The 18,606-nt window shown below is 36.0% G+C and overlaps 1 protein-coding gene across 1 annotated transcript in view; it reads left to right on the top strand.

Annotated features, from left to right (window-relative positions):
* LOC144447700 (sodium/potassium/calcium exchanger 4-like) overlaps positions 1 to 18,606 on the top strand; it is a 35,434-nt gene that overhangs the window by 7,110 nt on the left and 9,718 nt on the right. Inside the window, exons 3-10 of the mRNA XM_078137782.1 lie at positions 9,211 to 9,287; positions 9,786 to 9,860; positions 11,727 to 11,811; positions 13,385 to 13,488; positions 15,770 to 15,870; positions 16,742 to 16,795; positions 17,349 to 17,488; positions 18,283 to 18,370. Of these exons, the coding sequence (XP_077993908.1) occupies positions 9,211 to 9,287; positions 9,786 to 9,860; positions 11,727 to 11,811; positions 13,385 to 13,488; positions 15,770 to 15,870; positions 16,742 to 16,795; positions 17,349 to 17,488; positions 18,283 to 18,370 (724 nt within the window). The remainder of the gene's footprint in view (positions 1 to 9,210; positions 9,288 to 9,785; positions 9,861 to 11,726; positions 11,812 to 13,384; positions 13,489 to 15,769; positions 15,871 to 16,741; positions 16,796 to 17,348; positions 17,489 to 18,282; positions 18,371 to 18,606) is intronic.

The raw sequence follows: 18,606 nt of genomic DNA on the forward strand, positions 1-18,606 counted from the left end.
TTCAGCCTGTTTTGTTGTAGGTACAGTACGCTGGTAATATATTTTTCGTATCTGGGGAGTAATTGTAGCCAAACAAATAAATGCCGTAGGATGTGGTTTTTCATATATAATTTATAAATGCTCATTCTTGCGGGAAATTCACAAATTGTTCGATATCCAAAAACAAAAAGTTTGATGACGTCATCTCGAGTTGTGCAAATTTGATTATACATATAGAAATCAACCGCTGTCACATTGACCTTGGTTAGGAGTAATATGTAAAGTTTGTACAACGCAAAATATGCAACGAACACTGCACGATGGTTTAGTCTGCTCATAGAAGCTCAGTGAAAGTACGGAGGTATAGGGGATTCTTAAACCTCTTTGGTGAAAATAAGCTTTTATTTATAGTCGTTAGTTTGTCTCATTAAATTTAGGATGAAGTTGTCATAAAAATGTGATCTTGAAATATACAAAATATTGAAATGTACATCTTAAGACACGTGTAACCGGATACATTTACCTGATGGTGAAAGCGCGACATTTTATATAACAACTTGAGGTAAATCTTCCTGTATTTGGACATTAAAGAGATTATATCGTTTGATCGATAGACCAAAAGTCCATCTGTCCATTTCTCCGAAACTCCAATGATACATTACATGTGAAATCTCCACAAATCGATTACAATACTGTACAGTACAGCGGAACGTTAGCGAGAAAATGGCGTGATTTGTGAACAAATATTATCGCACAAATTAACATCTGGCATTATTCAATGGAGTACAACTATTTCGAATAACTTGATATATTTCCTGGCAATATTAATGAATCTTTATGACACTGTTGTGTATATTTCCACTCTGTTCTCCCTACATAAATCAAAATGAAAGTAGCATAGCAACTATTAATGGCGTATTTTAATATAGAAGAGCTGGTAGAGATTGATGAATACTGAAAATAAAAAAAAAACGTTATCAGCCAGTTTTAACTTCACTTGTAAAATCAGTAGGCATAATAAAGTTTAAATCGATGTCCGTATTTTTTGCACACCAACGGGATGTTGCGTGCGCGTATGTTCAGCTAACGATAGTCATAATTTATTTAACATTACGTATTAGGGATATACGTGCTGTCGAGCACAAAGTCATGACGCCGGAGAAATAGAGATGCAAGGACAACTCGAAAATCGTGATGAAGTAAAACACGAAATGGTGAAGTCGATTTTGAATGTGATCAATTTGAAATAATCACTATCCATTATTTATGTTCTCACGTGAAAGACTGTGAACTGACAAACACATTTTCCCGCTGACTACATTCATCAAATATTGTCTAACCATACAGCTATATTAACTAAACGATGTCACTGCTGATCTCGCGAAGCTTAATGCGCCAACAAATCCTTACATACATACATACATACATACATACATACATACATACATACATACATACATACATACATACATACATACATACATACATACATACATACATACATACATCCACACACACACACCCACCCACACACACACACACACACACACACACACACACACACACATATATATATATATATATATATATATATATATATATATATATATATATATATATATATATATATATATATATATATATATATATAGTTTTTACCAAAACTATTACGCTCTGCCACTGCGGTATAGAGCACTGTCTTATAGTAGATTGATACTCACCGAGTTATATATATATATATATATATATATATATATATATATGTATATATATATATATATATATATATATATATATATATATATATATATATATATATATATATATAATATAAAGTAGCACTGTTATACTTATCACTCTTTCGTTTCTCTACATCATCCAACATTGCCATGACAACAATTGCACTTGCATCCTTGTTTCATCTAGTATTGCTATTGTTTTTTAGTAGATCGTAATCACTGTTCCAGTGACAGTGTAAAGTGGTAAATGAGAATAGCTTAGTGAATGTGAACAAACTTTGCAATTTGTCATAATCAATATTAAATTTCCGAGTTAAACAAAATTGAAAGGTTGATGATATCCGTCCATTATACTGACATTCAACATCTTCGTTCGTTCTCCGATAACAAATGATTTGTCAGAGTTTGCCCGGTAAATAGTATTTGTGCACAAACGCGATCTGAGTTGACAAGTTTACAGAAGGAGAATACAGGGACCATGATAATTCTGAACTGTCTGATATCAGTGGTACGCCTGTGTTCACCGCGGCGTCTGATCATTTGATATATACATCGTTTCTCTTGTGTTCTTTATCTCGACATGTGTGCAGTGCATATCTCGTCTCATCGCTGCATTGTGCCACCACCCTGTCAGGTCACATCGGGCCAGGTATTTTGATATTTCAGGATGTAGCTACTGAATGTCAAAAAAAAACAGAGACGGGAATAGTTACAAATATTTATATACACAGTGGGAAGCATTTGAAATTGAGATAGGAATCTTGTCGTGATGTAATTCTATATAATTTGTATTGAGTGTTGTTGATACAGAAGTAAACTGCCTTGAAGTTACACAAGTCACCTATGCATCAATACTTTATTAAATTGAAATATTAGGCACTCATAAGTTGAAATATAATGATGCATAACATAGGTTAATAATGACAGTTATGTGTTAAATATGATTTTGATTGATTTGAAGGCATATTTGAAATACCATATCTTATTTAGCTCTATGCCCAGACTTCTTTAAAGTGGTCTGAGCTCTATGTAAGATTTGCATGGTATTATATCCCAGTGTAACGGTAACAACCTAAACACACTGCGAGCACTTGCAACATTTCGCAATAATAATTGTTAATTAAAAAGAAATGGTTTGACCTTTCAACCCGTCCATCAAAGGTCACGGGATGCAATGTATTTCTTTATTGCTAACAGTGAACTGTAGTGTACGTAAACATGCCACTGTGTATTGTTTTAAATGACATATACGACTACTCGACACAGTTGTATATTTGACCAGGTACTCCATTATTCAGTCGAGACTGGTCTTGGAATGGTAACACTTGGCTTAACCTCAATTGAAAGAGGCGATGTATAAGCATTGTATGGAGATACAAATGTATTAATAGTTGTTAGAAAAGTGTACTTACATTTTCAGTTTTCAGAAAACCGAGGATAATCTAAATGGTTATTTTTTAAAAATATGAAATCTAGCAGTGCTCGCGTGTCAATAAGAATTCAAATGGTACGATGGCTAGGCATTTTCTACAAAAAATCACAGATTTGACTTAGAGATTGGATAGTTGGCCTCTCCGCTGCCACGAAGGCTCAGCTTGACTATGATAGTTCATCTTTATTGATATTCCTTTGTTTACAAAAGAACTCTTATGAAATAATCAAGACACAGAATCGTTTCCTAAATGTACTTGTCAGTGGAAGATGTTACGCCCCTATAGTATATAAAGACAAAGGTTACAGGTGTGAGCCCGTTGCTGCCGGTTGAAGGTCCTTGGGTAAGATTTGAACCACAATTGTGCTTCAGTCAACCCAGCGCTATAATTTTGGACCTGGTAGGATAGAGGTTGCATTTTGAATGCTTTAATTCTATGCGCCGCGCCTATAGAGGCTGCAATGGATTGTATGCTCCCCAGGGAGTTGAGGAAGTATTAAAGGGTAGCTGTGCCGAGATAGATCCGTGCCAGGTGCAATAATTGTAAAGCGCTTTGGCACAGATTGGGAACGAAAGTGCTATATAAAAACCAACATTATCAACATTATTATTAATGAAAGTTAGACATTTGAAAAAAACAAACCCTAAATCCCTTGGCATTCTAATATACAAACAAAGTTCGTTGTTTATTCGTTAGAAATAATTGTTATGATGTATACATTATAATACCCAAGTCATCGTTGCACATTAGTGCACCAGGAACTTTATTCAGTCTGAATTTACTAGACCAGATAATCTGCATATCATATCATCCTCGATCATAAATATAAATATAGTTAGGTGCCGGTCATTTTAAACTGGGTGGGTGGAATCGGAGATAGGATTTCTCAAACTTACACCTCCACCTCCAATGACCAAAGCCGAAGTGACGCCAAGTATAGACCACTAAAAAGCTTTATTAATTAGTCATTTGTATAATCGATTATTTATGTAATTGAGCAGCATGATATGCAAAAATATTATTATTCCTCGGCACCAAAATGACAAATTCTTATCTTGTTGTTTTACAAAGTGACCCACGTCCCCCTCACTTCAAGTGGTGTTTTTCCGAAATGATCCCACGAACCCCCCCCCCCCTCCCAGCCAGCTAAAAATGAGCGGACTCTTTATAGTGTAGGCCGAAATGTGTATTATATCCAAGACTGAATATTCAAAAATTCAAGTATATATATATATTATAAACACACGTTACAAACTAACCAATGTACACACGTTACAAACTAACCAATGTACACACGTTACAAACTCACCAATGTACATGTGTACAGTTCATGTAATGGACGAAAGAGTGGAAATTTGACAAGGCTTCAGATGTGAGTGTATAAAATGTAACGAGGCCGTGAATATTGAACACGTACGAGAAGAGGCCTTAGGCGAAACGTGACCCCATTTTTAGGCACCTAACATCGAAATGAGTCTGCTCTGTCATCAAGTCTTCACGCTCCATGCATTATCTCGTAACTCGCTCACCCAGGGGCTCAGAAATCACTTTCCACCAGAGAAAATAAAAGTGGGATAACGCAATCCGTTAATGACACATTGCTGTATCTTGACCGTTCCCATGGTTACAAATGATACCTAAATCCAACGAAAAGAACATATCGGATTTATTTTAGCCTTCGACGCAAAATCACGTGATGAGTTCATATCTGAAATACAAATAGTGAAGCGATTTGAATCTAACGCCCGACATTTGTAGTCATAGCACTTTTTTTTTTTTCAGATTCTAAGATACAGCATCGATTCACAGGGTGACTGCTTGATAGATTGATTATATACTTTGTGGAATACCAAATTAGAACACATGTAATCGAATTGACATCATCCTTCTCTGCGATACATTTACGGCCAATAGAATAAGATGACACCAGGTAATTGCAATGGGTGTATAGGGATTGGTACATGTAATCAAGATTGGATTTCATTTGACCTGGCCACCATTATTTACCCTTTCAACTTAATACGAGATCAAAACTAAATTATATTCCAGCTCGTTTATCTTCCGTCCAAATTGGTACAGCTCTGGGGTTGAATGTCTGACAATACGACCCGATTATAGTGTCACTTCCTGCTTCATTACAGGCACCTGATTGGACTAGGTATTTTCCCTGCCCACACCAACTTATAGGAAATCACTAGTTTCCGCTCTACCTCGTCTCCAGACATGTTTTGAGCATCCAATCCCTGACAATAATGATCCTGATTTCCCGTTCTTCGTATAACTTTTGTCGTGTCATTTCCGTGCCTAAATTCCTAAATACTTTTATTGTATAATTTCATAAGCTTTATATGAACATTTTGAATTCACTGAGTGATCTGTCTCTGATCTGTATATGTATAAACGATCAACAACACAATGTGACGGAGTAGCAACCATTCAATTAACTCTTATATTGATCGAAGAAAGTATTAACAGTTTTTAAAAAAAATAATTTTCTTTTAAGCATAATATACAAGTGGCAGCAGTATGATATACCATTGTTTTGAATAAATTCAGTTATTGGTTTGTACCGTCATATTTGTTACTCGGCTATTCTTGCCATCATCATTAAGTTAAGAATCAGGAGTCAGCGACTTCTGTCATGCATAAAGATAAAATTGTGACAATGGATGTGTAGATCTGTTGACTATTCCAAGTAACGGGAAGCCAAGCGATTCGAGCACCCACTGTATAAAATGCAATCTCGCTCGTATATATATATATTAGAATCACCACCGACCAAGGTATCAAAATTGTCAACTTCCTTGATGTCACTTTCAACTTGCGTGACGAGTCATACCGACCGTACACAAAACCAAATAACACCACCCACTACGTCAACAGGAAATCAAACCATCCTAAAACCATAATTAAGACCATACCCAGCTCGGTAAACCAACGTCTATCCAACATTTCCAGTGATGAACAACTATTCGACGCCACTACATCATCCTACCAAGATGCACTCAATGAAGCAGGATATAATCACACCCTCAAATTTGACCAAACAAGACACACTCAACGCAAGCGGAATCGCAGCCGTAATATAACTTGGTTCAACCCACCTTACAGTAAACACGTTTCAACAAACATCGGTAGAAAATTTCTCAACCTCATCGACAAGCATTTCCCCATATCCAGTGTACTGCATAAAATCTTCAACCGTAATAATACTAAAGTGAGCTATAGTTGCATGGACAACATGGGTAAATTAATTAGCGGTCATAATAAAGCCATACTTTCAAAAGCTAAGCAAACACAACAAAATACCTGTAACTGCAGAAAACCAAAGGAGTGCCCTCTCGCAGGAATATGCCTCATAAAAAGCGTTGTTTACAAAGCAACAGTCACCACTAACCAAGATCACAAATCATACATAGGCGTTAGTGACACAGAATTCAAAAGCAGGTTTAACAACCACAAGTCTTCATTTAAACTTGATCACAAGAAGAAAGACACTGCACTCAGTAAATACATTTGGCATCTAAAAGACAGCAACATTAATTACGACGTACACTGGTCAGTTCTCAAGCAGGCTTCCTCATACTCTAACGTTACCAAACGATGTCAACTATGCCTCTGGGAAAAATATTTTATTATAACTGCCGACAAATCAACGAACTTGAACAGCAGAACTGAATTAATCAGTAAATGCCGGCACGCTAACAAGTTCTTACTTAATAATACGTAACCTTTGTTGTCAATCTTTTTGTGTACACACAGCCGTCAGTGAACACACATAAGTTATGTACTTAAAGCAGGATGTATAACTAACCAATACTATTAAACCACACTATTACACCTGACGATCCTTCGGGTGAAACGGTCCGTAGTGTAATTCCACTATGTAATATCAGACTCGTCTTCTTTCATTTGTATATATATATATATATATATATATATATATATATATATATATATATTCGCTTTGATATATACTAATACAGCAGTTTAATGTACCCCTTCGCACGTCACGTTTTTAACACCTTGATTGTGGTTTGCTTTCCTGAACGAAAACATTCTGTGCAGAGATGGAAGTCCTGTCATCGCTAAATACAGTCAACATAGCCTATGGGTATACGACTAGTTCATATCTGTACACCATTTATTGACGTCTGTTGGATTTCACTGTTGCCAAGACAACAATTTAGATAACACAGTGTGTACTTGGTCACGTTCAATATGAACCATATATAGATCATCATTGAACCGACTCACGACTGGCGTATCATGTTTGAGGCCATGTAACAATGAATTCCTCACTTTTCACCCAATAATGAAAGTAGATCTCGTTGCCATAGAAATTTGGTTACTTTGACAATCTCCTTGTTATATGCACTAATATAATAAAGGTATGTTATCGTAGTAATGGTTTCGTCATAAGTTGACTTATACAGCAAAAAAGTTGACCTACCTCCAGGGATTTTCCCTTAACAGTTTTTGATTATCTGGGAAGTTAAGAAATTAAAACGACCTTCGACATCATATTAATAGCCTACATTACGATTTTAGTTTCAGCTTGGAGCGTCGTATGACGGCCTTTATTTCTGGCAAAAACTTCTCTTGTGTGTGCTCATAAATTTATTTTTCTTAAAGTAAAAAAAAAAAGCAGTACAAGAACGTCATACACAAACATTTTTATATCCGACATTAATCGTAGTTGCAGGGCAATTTGATGTTGGATAATTAAAGCCTGTTCATCATAATTTCACTGCAATCATTCTAAAATCCTGTTTTTTTCTGTGTTTTAACGGAAATCATAGCTATTAAACCAGTGGCTTTTCCAGTGTCGTACAATCAAATTGACTGCGGTGACGTTGTTACTGACGCACGTGGAATATCACCAAACTGTAGTTATCACCGTCTCTTTAAGTTAACTTTGAACTTTGAACTCGTCCATCACGACAGCGTTCTCTCTTTATATGTCTCAAAGAAGCAGAGTGACTGAATAGAACGGTATCAATGAACTCGACCCGATATAAGATTTACTTGTCACGGTTGATCAATACATAAAACCCATCCTCACACGAAGAGATTACTTCAGGCGTGCAAATGGACTATTTTCATATTCAATGGGAAACCGTATATTAGTTCTTATAAGAATTAAATACCAAAGGCAGACTCGGCATTCCCCGGGCAACACTTGTCGATTGGAACATAGCAGAAACATGATAAAGTAGCGTTCCAAAAAGAATTATTTCGATATTAAATTTGCTTTCCAATACATTTATTTAATACGTTTTACCCAATGCTAAGTTGTGTGTTCATCAGTTGACGTATGTTACAGCCGAGTTTACATACACGTATAATCACACCGTTCCATCATTTGGCCATAACGTTTTGACATTGTTCTTCCCTCATAAAATACGGGGAATATACCTTTGTGTTGACACAAAATATTCTCTTAATGATGAGAATGGTTAAATTAAAAGAAATATAACTTCATTTATTTCACCAATTAATTCAAAATTCAAAACGCGTACTGTATGCGTTTCTTCATTTCCTTGACCTTAGTGTCACGTGACACATCGGATGCCTACGTGATTTGCAACGCATATAGCAAAACCCTTATCAAGGGGAACTACTGTGAACGTCAGTCGTAATTACTGTATATACAAAGTTCGAGTATGACTTTGTAAGTTGTAAATGCAAATGCATATAAATCGTCGCACTCTAGTTTCAGCATCTTTAGATTGTTGCAATTCTTTTCTTTAGCCCATGTCATCGTGTTTCAACTACTGGGATTAATGCTTTCTGTTACTATTATTATTATCATTATTATTATTATTATTATTATTATTATTATTATTATTATTATTATTATTATTATTATTAGTAGTAGTAGTAGTAGTAGTAGTAGTAGTAGTAGTAGTAGTAGTAGTATTATTATTATTATTATTATTATTATTATTATTATTATTATTATTATCATTATCATTATTATTATTATTATTATTATTATTATTGTGAATAAGTTTTTAATTACATGTATTACTATTTTTTCTGTGTTTTTATTCCAGCAATTCATGAGTTTCCACCCGATTATTTTACCGACGCACAGCGAGCCAAAGGGGCTGTAGTGCTGCACCTTTTTTGTGTAAGTGTTGTTTACATGTCATACACACACACACACACACACACACACACACACACACACACACAGATGGGTAGCTGTTCTTTTGAAAGAATCCGGAAGTCGAAACCTCTGGTCGTGATTTTTTTCTGTGATTTTGTGATAGCCCTATTCTTTTAATAAGTGATTACTATTTCGTGGCCTTTTTATGGTTCTATGTCATATTTACTTTTTTTTCTTCAATCAGTCGGTGCATGATAATATCAAGACATATTCTCGTTGAAAATATAAATCTTAATGACTATGACCGTAACCACACTCACATCACACCACAGGCGGCAGATCACTACCTACTCTATATAGAATTCACTATGTAGTCTTGACCTTATTTGAACTTCCTCTCTCGTTTTACCACATATTGACACCATATACCTAGAGAATGTTCAAACACTTTTAGATTGAATCGGATAAAAGCTGGGCAAACAAGTTTATTCTGTCTTTTTTTACGTATTTATACAACAGGTCATTTATATGTTTGTTGCCCTGGCAATAGTCTGTGACGATTATTTCGTGCCTTCTCTGGAGAAGATATGTTTGGTGAGTAAGCTGAACACAACTTGAGTATGTCAAATACAAATATCATTACAGGGTCAAATATAGACTGTATATTTGTAACGGTCGTAAATTGTGTGTAAACACACTGCGTCGTACATTTGCTTTATATTTGGAACTCGTGAATAACCCCACGTAATGTCACGGGTATTAACTAGTTTTAAAACCCGTACATTATCTTGACATTTAATGGCCGTAAGATATTAAAAGTAGTAGCAACACGTATATGTGATGTCAACTATAGTCGTGTAATACGATCAAACATTCAGCTGTATTCAATACCTCAACAGCAGAGTGCTTGCACATTGCACATCAGACATCAATTGTTTGATGTCGAGATATACTCTAACGACATCTAAATATAAATAATGGACGCGTAAGGACATTAGTGTATTACTTCTTGTAAAATACGCCCCTTCGATGGCACATAATGACTGAAATGTGTTAACAGCATTCGTAGTGTTATCGAGTGTGTTCACATGATGACGATAAAGAACTGTCGTATTCAACCAGCCTCTTAGACCCCTTAGGTTTTGCTTAGAGGCAGATTGCAAACAGCCAATGCCCCCCCCCCCATTAGGGAGCCGTCATTATCTACGGCCGGGGGGGATCGGTGGGAGGAATAGGGAACTTGCAATCCAGACGGAGCATGCTCAGACGCAAAGGACTATGGGATTATCCGTGGTTATCGTAATTAATCTGGAGCTACTGATAAAATTAACCGCCCACAATTGTCAGGGTAATTATGAATTGATTATTTGAGGTTACAAACAATGTATCAACATTGTTTCCAATACTAATTGATTAGTATTTATTATCACATTTCCCATGATGCAACATTCAACATGGCAGGTTTGCGAGTTCCCTATTGCGATGAAGAATTAAAAACGAGTAACCCCCTTGCTCGCCAATACAAGCCGCATTAAAGAAGCAATACCAATCGACTTCAGAGTCCATAATAGAGTTTCAATATTGATTTCGAGGGAGAGACAGTATCACCATGATGGCTGCTGGTGGGAATGGTGCGGAGCAAGTCAGAGGCCATTTACTAGGGACGTAAAATAGCAAACAGTATATGGTCTTTACAATTATTTAGCCATTATTACCATCCAGTATGACCACGGAATATGAGTCTCATCTGGCTCATATATATATATATATATATGCAGACATCTTCATGGCTGAGGGGTCACCTGTCTCATAATGATAATTAAAAATAGGTGACTGAAGTATACATTATTTCGGGAAGACTTGTTCAAGTTCCATCACAAGTAAAGTGTTCTATACGTCAGTATGTTTGCACCTCTTTCACTTCTCTGGTTTTTTAGTTCTACTCACGTAGCTTTGCATTTTTTGAGTGACACCCCTTAGGTTCCTCCGACCGACCACCCCCCGTCCGTAAATGATGACAGTTCCCTTAGCACATATAGTTGTATCTCCTCAAAACGAACAGCCATGAAAGCATTGCAGTCCCTAAGTAGTCAAGAAGGATTGCGAGTGATTCTAGCACAGCTATCGTTAAGGATATCGAGTTTAAATCCTTGCATTAATTTCAGTATGCTGGACACGTGCAGCTAACATTCCATGGCGTGATATTTAGGTTCTGTCTACTCATATATCGCTTTTTTTTATCAGTACGGTACATCGAAAAAAATCATCCATTATAATTCATAATTTTAAGGACGACAGCTAAGCTAAGCTTAGAAACATGTACAGTATTTAGTTTGATTTATATAAAACACAATATGTTCAACCTTATATTATATTACCCATGGTATTCACTTCGACTTTTCATGTATGTGCTAATCATTCTGCTAATATGTTTGATTTAATATAATCTCTTGTTTACAGCATTTGGGATTTAGCGAAGATGTAGCAGGGGCGACGTTCATGGCTGCTGGCAGTTCTGCGCCTGAACTCTTTACGTCCATTATAGGCAAGACACTTTTTTTTCCTACAATTGTATTTTGTATTTGGTGAAAGTGCACTTACATGTGAACACGCCCTGTAAAAATGGTCATGTGACACCGTATGAATGTTTAGAAAGGCTATATAGGCGTTCATAAGGCAATTTTTCATACCAGATATGCCCAGGAGTCACGCGAGAGGGTGTTGTTTTGGTGACGTTGCTGTTTATCACGCCACATAAAGTAGGGCAAACTACAAAGAGTGTAACTTGACAAGGTTATCGTGTTAAATTTCAATATCAGAGCATTATGGGTTACATATGTATTGTAACGCAGGAATCTGAGTTGCTTATGAGGTGATTTGTGGTATCATCAAGCGCTGAATCAATCAACATCTAGCCTTCTCGAAGGTCAAACGAAACGCAAATAAAGTATGATTGAAAAAAGAAATCAGCTATCAAATTAAAATCAAGGGATCAGTTTTTGTTTTTGGGAATTTCTACTTTACCAAATTGATGCTAACGGCAAGGTCAGCTTTCCCTGATATAACAAGTGACAAGTTTAGAAATGCATGTGACTAATTTAATATCACAGTGCACTTTATATTCTCGGAGGTGTAGCATATCTGTGGGGGTATCTTGTTTGTGTGCTGTATGCAAGGTTTTAGCCCAATGTCTAAATAGTTCATGTAGTATGCTGTTCACGAGTTGAAAACATAGAATACAATTCGCCATGGGAATAGTACGAAACAAACGTAACCTTTTGGCTGTTTCGGGGTTATACTTGCAAAATAAAGAGTAGCCAAGGTTAATAAGCTACGGTAACCCAGTTCTTGTTTACAACCTAAACCATACAAAGTCGTGATATCACAATGGTGTCTCTACGCAGTGCTTGATCTTTTCCAGTAAGATTCCAGCGTTGGAATTCATCACTGTGTAATAAGGGAACAAGCATAATTGACGGCAAGCGTGGGGATCTGAGGAGAAAATGGGCGGGAGGGAACACGAAAAACTCTCAGGGTATAAAGAGGTCTTGAAAATTCTGATGGTCTATGGCTTTCGAGTATGTACGTGTATGGGGGATAGCGCCTCCCACCCCCTCCCCACCAGCCATCATGGTGATGCTGTTTCTCCCCAGAAGGGAAAGTGTCTCCAAGTATAGGTCATTGAGTAATCTTATTATATATGGACCCTGAAGTAGATGTTCACTGTTACTTTAATGTAGTGTACCGTACAATTGTACATCTCCAGAATAGAGGAGTGGGTTTCCGTATAATTTCACTATCTGTGTAGCCTTAGGAGAGGGGGGGGGGGGGCATGATAATTCTTGGCGTCCCAAACATCTTAATTAAAACATTTTCTCCTTTGCCCCCTGCCGTAAATTCTGCTCGTTCCCCTAGTGAGTAAACGTATAACTGGGCAAGGAGCCATGTATGATTACATCTATTAGGCGACGTCATAGAACGATTTAAGTATGAGGTGACGTCAACTTAAATTGACATTTGAATATATTCAGATTGATACAATTCTTTGATATGTACTCTTTACTGTAAATTGACCTTTTCACCAAAATGTCTAACTTTTCTCTGCTTTGTCTGTTCAGGTGTATTTATTGCCAAAGGCGATGTTGGGTTAGGAACCATTGTAGGATCAGCTGTTTTCAATATTCTTGTTATTATTGGACTCTGTGGACTGTTTGCTGGCCAGGTATATGACTTTTTTGTGTGTTCGCTAATATTTCATTTCTTTCTTTGCACCCACTCCACATACATGTGCTATACTTGACCCGTAGTTGTTCTGGGTTACAAAGATTGGACCAGCATGCATCAGTAGACATTATACGAAAAACCATGTCATTTCTCTGTGGTGGGACGTTCGATGGTTTTTAAAAGAAGGGTTATGGTGTTACGGCTGATGTGCAAAATGTGAAACGTCTTGAAACCTGAAAGTTCGTCACAGTATAGTACAGCACAGAACAGCACAGTACAGTACGTACATAACAGTATAGCACAGTACATAACAGTACAGCACAACACAGCACATTACAGCTGCGTAGTTTATTTTAGTGACATGCAGATTTAAAATAAATTACATTAAATATGCGGAATAAATAAACGTCTGCCCAGCCCCTTCCAGCTTATAAGTCATTTTTTTCTAAAATAATTAAACAAACAAAAAACTAAACAAACATCACCTATAAGTTTACATACTGTAAACACACAAGAAAATACATGTAGTAGAACACATCCACCATGATATTTCTCTATTAACATCAACTATTTCTCCTTTTTTCAAATGTATTATAAGCAAATATAGCGAGAGTATCGTACGTTATTATAGATTGTTAACCTTTTATTCAACACAGCACTATATAGTTTTGAAACAGTTGACTAAAGACTAATAGCTCTATAATTCAATGGCATTCTAAGATCTAAATTGTTCTTTTTCGGAATTGGTGAAATCAATGTTTTGTTAAGACCAGAGGAAGTAAATATTATAATCGAAACGAAACGAAACAGGTCACACAGAAAATCAATCATACAGTCCTTTTTGAAATGCTCGCTAGGAATGTTATCATAGACGACACTTTTCCCGGGTTTTGCATGTGCAACAACAACAACAACAACAACAACAACAACAACAACAACAACAACGATTTCTTGGGTTAAATTTGTATCTAATGATATAAAGGCTGTGTTATAAAATATCATCTTTGACGGTGAAAAAAAATCATTTACCCAGCACGTATTTAAAACTAAATCTTGGTTGGTTGGTTGGTTGGTTGGTTGGTTGGTTGGTTGGTTGGTTGGTTGGTTGGTTGAAATGCGATGTTCATCGTCATATACTTTGAGTGGAATTTTCATCTTTTTCTTTGGTTCCAAATCATTTAATGTGCACCAACATGAATTGGTGTTATGAACGAACACAAGCATTTATCCAGGTCAGACATTAAGACTTCGTTTGTAGATAAAGATTTGGCTGAGAATAGTACATAGATATAGAGATGTATTTAGAAGCCAATCACGTTATCTAATACTGTATAATCTTTTATTTATATCAACATTTACTGAAATCGTTTATTTGCCATAAGCATCGATTTGATTTATCAAGGCTATCCCAATGAATAATTGAAGTTTTTAGGCAGTTTGCACAAGATGGCTATCTCATTATATCTTACGATTAAACAAATCTACATGGTTGTGCGTAGGTTTTTACAGATGTTTTAAGTATGAGTTGATATTCAACCCAGCAATATACTCATCACTGATGACGTCAAAAATATCGTTGGATTTCTAAACTCGTAAGCCTTATTCATGCAACGATCTCTGAATATCAGCAGAAGACCTTCCTATCGCCGGAAATAAAAAAAAAAGTCGATGTATAGGTTATCAACATATAGGCCATTCAACATCACCATATGTCATTCAATGACACCACATGCCATTCAATGTCGCCACATGCCATTCAACATCACCATTATATGGCATTCAACATCACCATATGCCATCCAACGTCACTGTATGCCACTCAACATCACCGTATGTCATTCAATGTCACCATATGCCATTCAATGTCAACATACACCATTCACCATCCCCATATGCCATGTAATGTCACCATACACCATCCAACATCACAATATGCCATCCAACGTCGTGACCTCCGTCATGACCATATACCATTCAATATCGGCATTTTCAGCAACGGAGACATCAAAAATATATTGCAGTTAGATATCAAAATATCACAAAATAAAGCTCTGTCACTCAGAATCCTAAAGTTGACACCGCAGCTACGGTACGATCGCATTGCATATTCTATCATGTTGACGGTACATCATTTGTCCGTACTACACCTGGCTCAATTAGTTCTTCCTAACTGTTGTTATCTCTGCTGGTTATACTAGTAATTGGTTTACTTGACGACAAACGATAACTCTGTGATCTTCAGGTTTACCTAGTGCATGTCATACTTTGTTTTATTCTAGGTGGTTCCTTTGACATGGTGGCCACTTTTCCGGGATTCCATCATCTATTCCCTAGCCATTACAGCACTGGTGTTGGTAATACACGATGGCAATGTCACCTGGTAAGTGTGGTCTAACAATAATACGGTGTAATACGGTTAACACACACACACACACACACACACACACACACACACACACACACACACACACACACACACGAAACGTCGGTGATTTTACTTTAAAGTTATTGTTAGGGACTGTATTGTCTACAACTTTTGATATATATATATATATATATATATATATATATATATATATATATATATATATATATATATATATATATATATATATATATATATATATATATATATATATAAAGCAGAAGTTTTAACCAGACTTCGACTTGTCCTTTTATTCAAACTCATATATATTAATATATATATAACATACATGCCAAATAACTACAAACAAATGAACTCAATCAAATAACGTATAAATTAAATTAAATCAAATTGAGGAAACAGAAGTGAAACTTTTCTTTCCTCAATTTGATTTAATTTATATGTATGTATGTATGTATGTATGTATGTATGTATGTATGTATGTATGTATGTATGTATGTATGTATGTATGTATGTATGTATGTATGTATGTGTGTGTGTGTGTGTGTGTGTATGTATGTATGTATGTATGTATGTATGTATGTATGTATGACAGTATGTATGTATGTATGTATGTATGTATGTATGTATGTATGTATGTATGTATGTATGTATGTATGTATATTAATTAAGTTAAATGAAAGTGTGGAAGGAAATTGACACGTCCTCTGAATACTGACTAGCCAGAGTGCTTTGTAAACCTTCACTATAAAACAGACGCCTGTATATATGTCTGTAACGTAAAAAACATGATATCTGTACTCACAGAACTTATAAATGATAACATTTGTATTTCATTGTAGTTGATAATTTTGTTGTTTTGTAGGTGGGAGGCGTTGTGTATGCTACTCATGTATGGAGGTTACATCGTAATTATGAAGTGAGTGCATGTACATCCAATCACAGACAAGATTCTTTGACATATTGTTTTGATATATTACAATGTAGCCACTTGGTCACTAAAACGTGTACATGTACATATCATTTGAACTAGAAAGGTTAAACCATCTAACTACAATCACGTACATCATTTACATGCAAATACATCAAAGCTTAGTAAATGCCATGTCAATAACATGTAATGTACATAAGAAATACGAATACAGGATTCGGACATTTTAACCGTTTGTAGGATGCTTTTCATACACGGCATATCGTATCTTAGAGACTACGGTTGGTGGGTTCGGTCATGTCAACGTAACGCGTACAAGCTACAACAACATTATGTAAGTTGGAAATATGAATATAGATCATGGGGGGGGGGGTCCAGATACAGCTACTATGGGTTTTCAGTTACACACTAATCGCACTTTACGTCGAACTCATAAACTACCCAATAATTCATCCACAGACTGAGTTAATAGATTAATAACTGGTTAGGAAACAGTATTTATTATGTTTGATTCTCACCAACGTTTGTCCACTACCATCAGGTTCAATCCACAAATTGCCAGCTTTTGGGATAAGATGCAAGACCAGAGACGACAAAAGCGGATCGAAAAGCGGAAGAAAAATAAACTAAAGATGGGAGAAGGACAGGGAAGTAACTCAGTTATGATTCCACTTCAATCAGGTGTGTGTAATATATATGGTGTTGTCCTTAGGCCTGAAGAACAAAAATGTTTGGTTCCGGTTACCCAATCTCACCTAGTTTTTCACTGCTGGTCCTAACCTTTTTTTTTTACATAATTTATTCGAGGAATTGTGAAGTCTCGCCAGAAATAGTGGATGCGGAAACTGACATTAACTTAAAAAGACAATATAAAACAATTTTTCTCATCTGTAATGGTTGTGCATCTGATGAGAAGAAACCAATGACACATAGACCATATGGAAACAATGGAAAACATAACTGCTTGAACTTGAACTAGACACTCACACGTGAAAAATAAATCTACCTACCCCCACCTATTCTAAAATTGAGCGTAATCGGAACCACACAATTTTTTTATTAGGCCTTGAAACACCGTTTTCAATTCATGATTAAAATCCATCTAGTGTCGATTGTATTTACGTCCATTTGTCTTTTGAAGTTTTACATAAAATCATATGATATAATATCGTTGACAGGTTTACGTCCATCAGGTCGGTAAAACTTAGTAATAATATGTTCTTGTGTCACGACGAAGGGTTATATTTACCGACGATTAACGTTTCGCCTATTCAGGTTGACAGGCGTTGCTAAAGGGTGTATTTACTGGCTTTACCGATAGGCGGCGTAGTATAGTGTCGATGACGTGATCGTACTAAGAGATAATGGTATACTGTCTCGTCTCTGTTCATGTTGTTGCCCCCATTTTTTATGTCACTGAAAACAGTATTACTTAGTCGTAACCGATATTTTCTGAATATGTATTTACTTGACAGTCAACAACACTCCAGCTGCTTCTTCCCCTGAAGACGAGAAAGCCCAGGTTTTCATGGTAGATGAATACCTAAGTAATTCCCCAAAGAGGTAAACTGATCTAGGATACTGAACTAAAATATCTACTTCAGTACATTCATTATTTCTTATATGAGTTGTACCGTGTGTTAAAAATCACCAACTGCTAGATACACGGATGATGAATGTTTATTTATGTTAATTCATTCATATGCATTCCTGTGGTATTCAAAATTGATGATAATGAGATGTCAATTTAGAATATTCGTCTGTCTTTCATCTTGCGCTGCATATTAGACAAATCTTTA

This window comes from Glandiceps talaboti, chromosome 2 (genome assembly GCF_964340395.1).
Source record: "Glandiceps talaboti chromosome 2, keGlaTala1.1, whole genome shotgun sequence".
Taxonomy (NCBI): domain Eukaryota; kingdom Metazoa; phylum Hemichordata; class Enteropneusta; family Spengelidae; genus Glandiceps; species Glandiceps talaboti.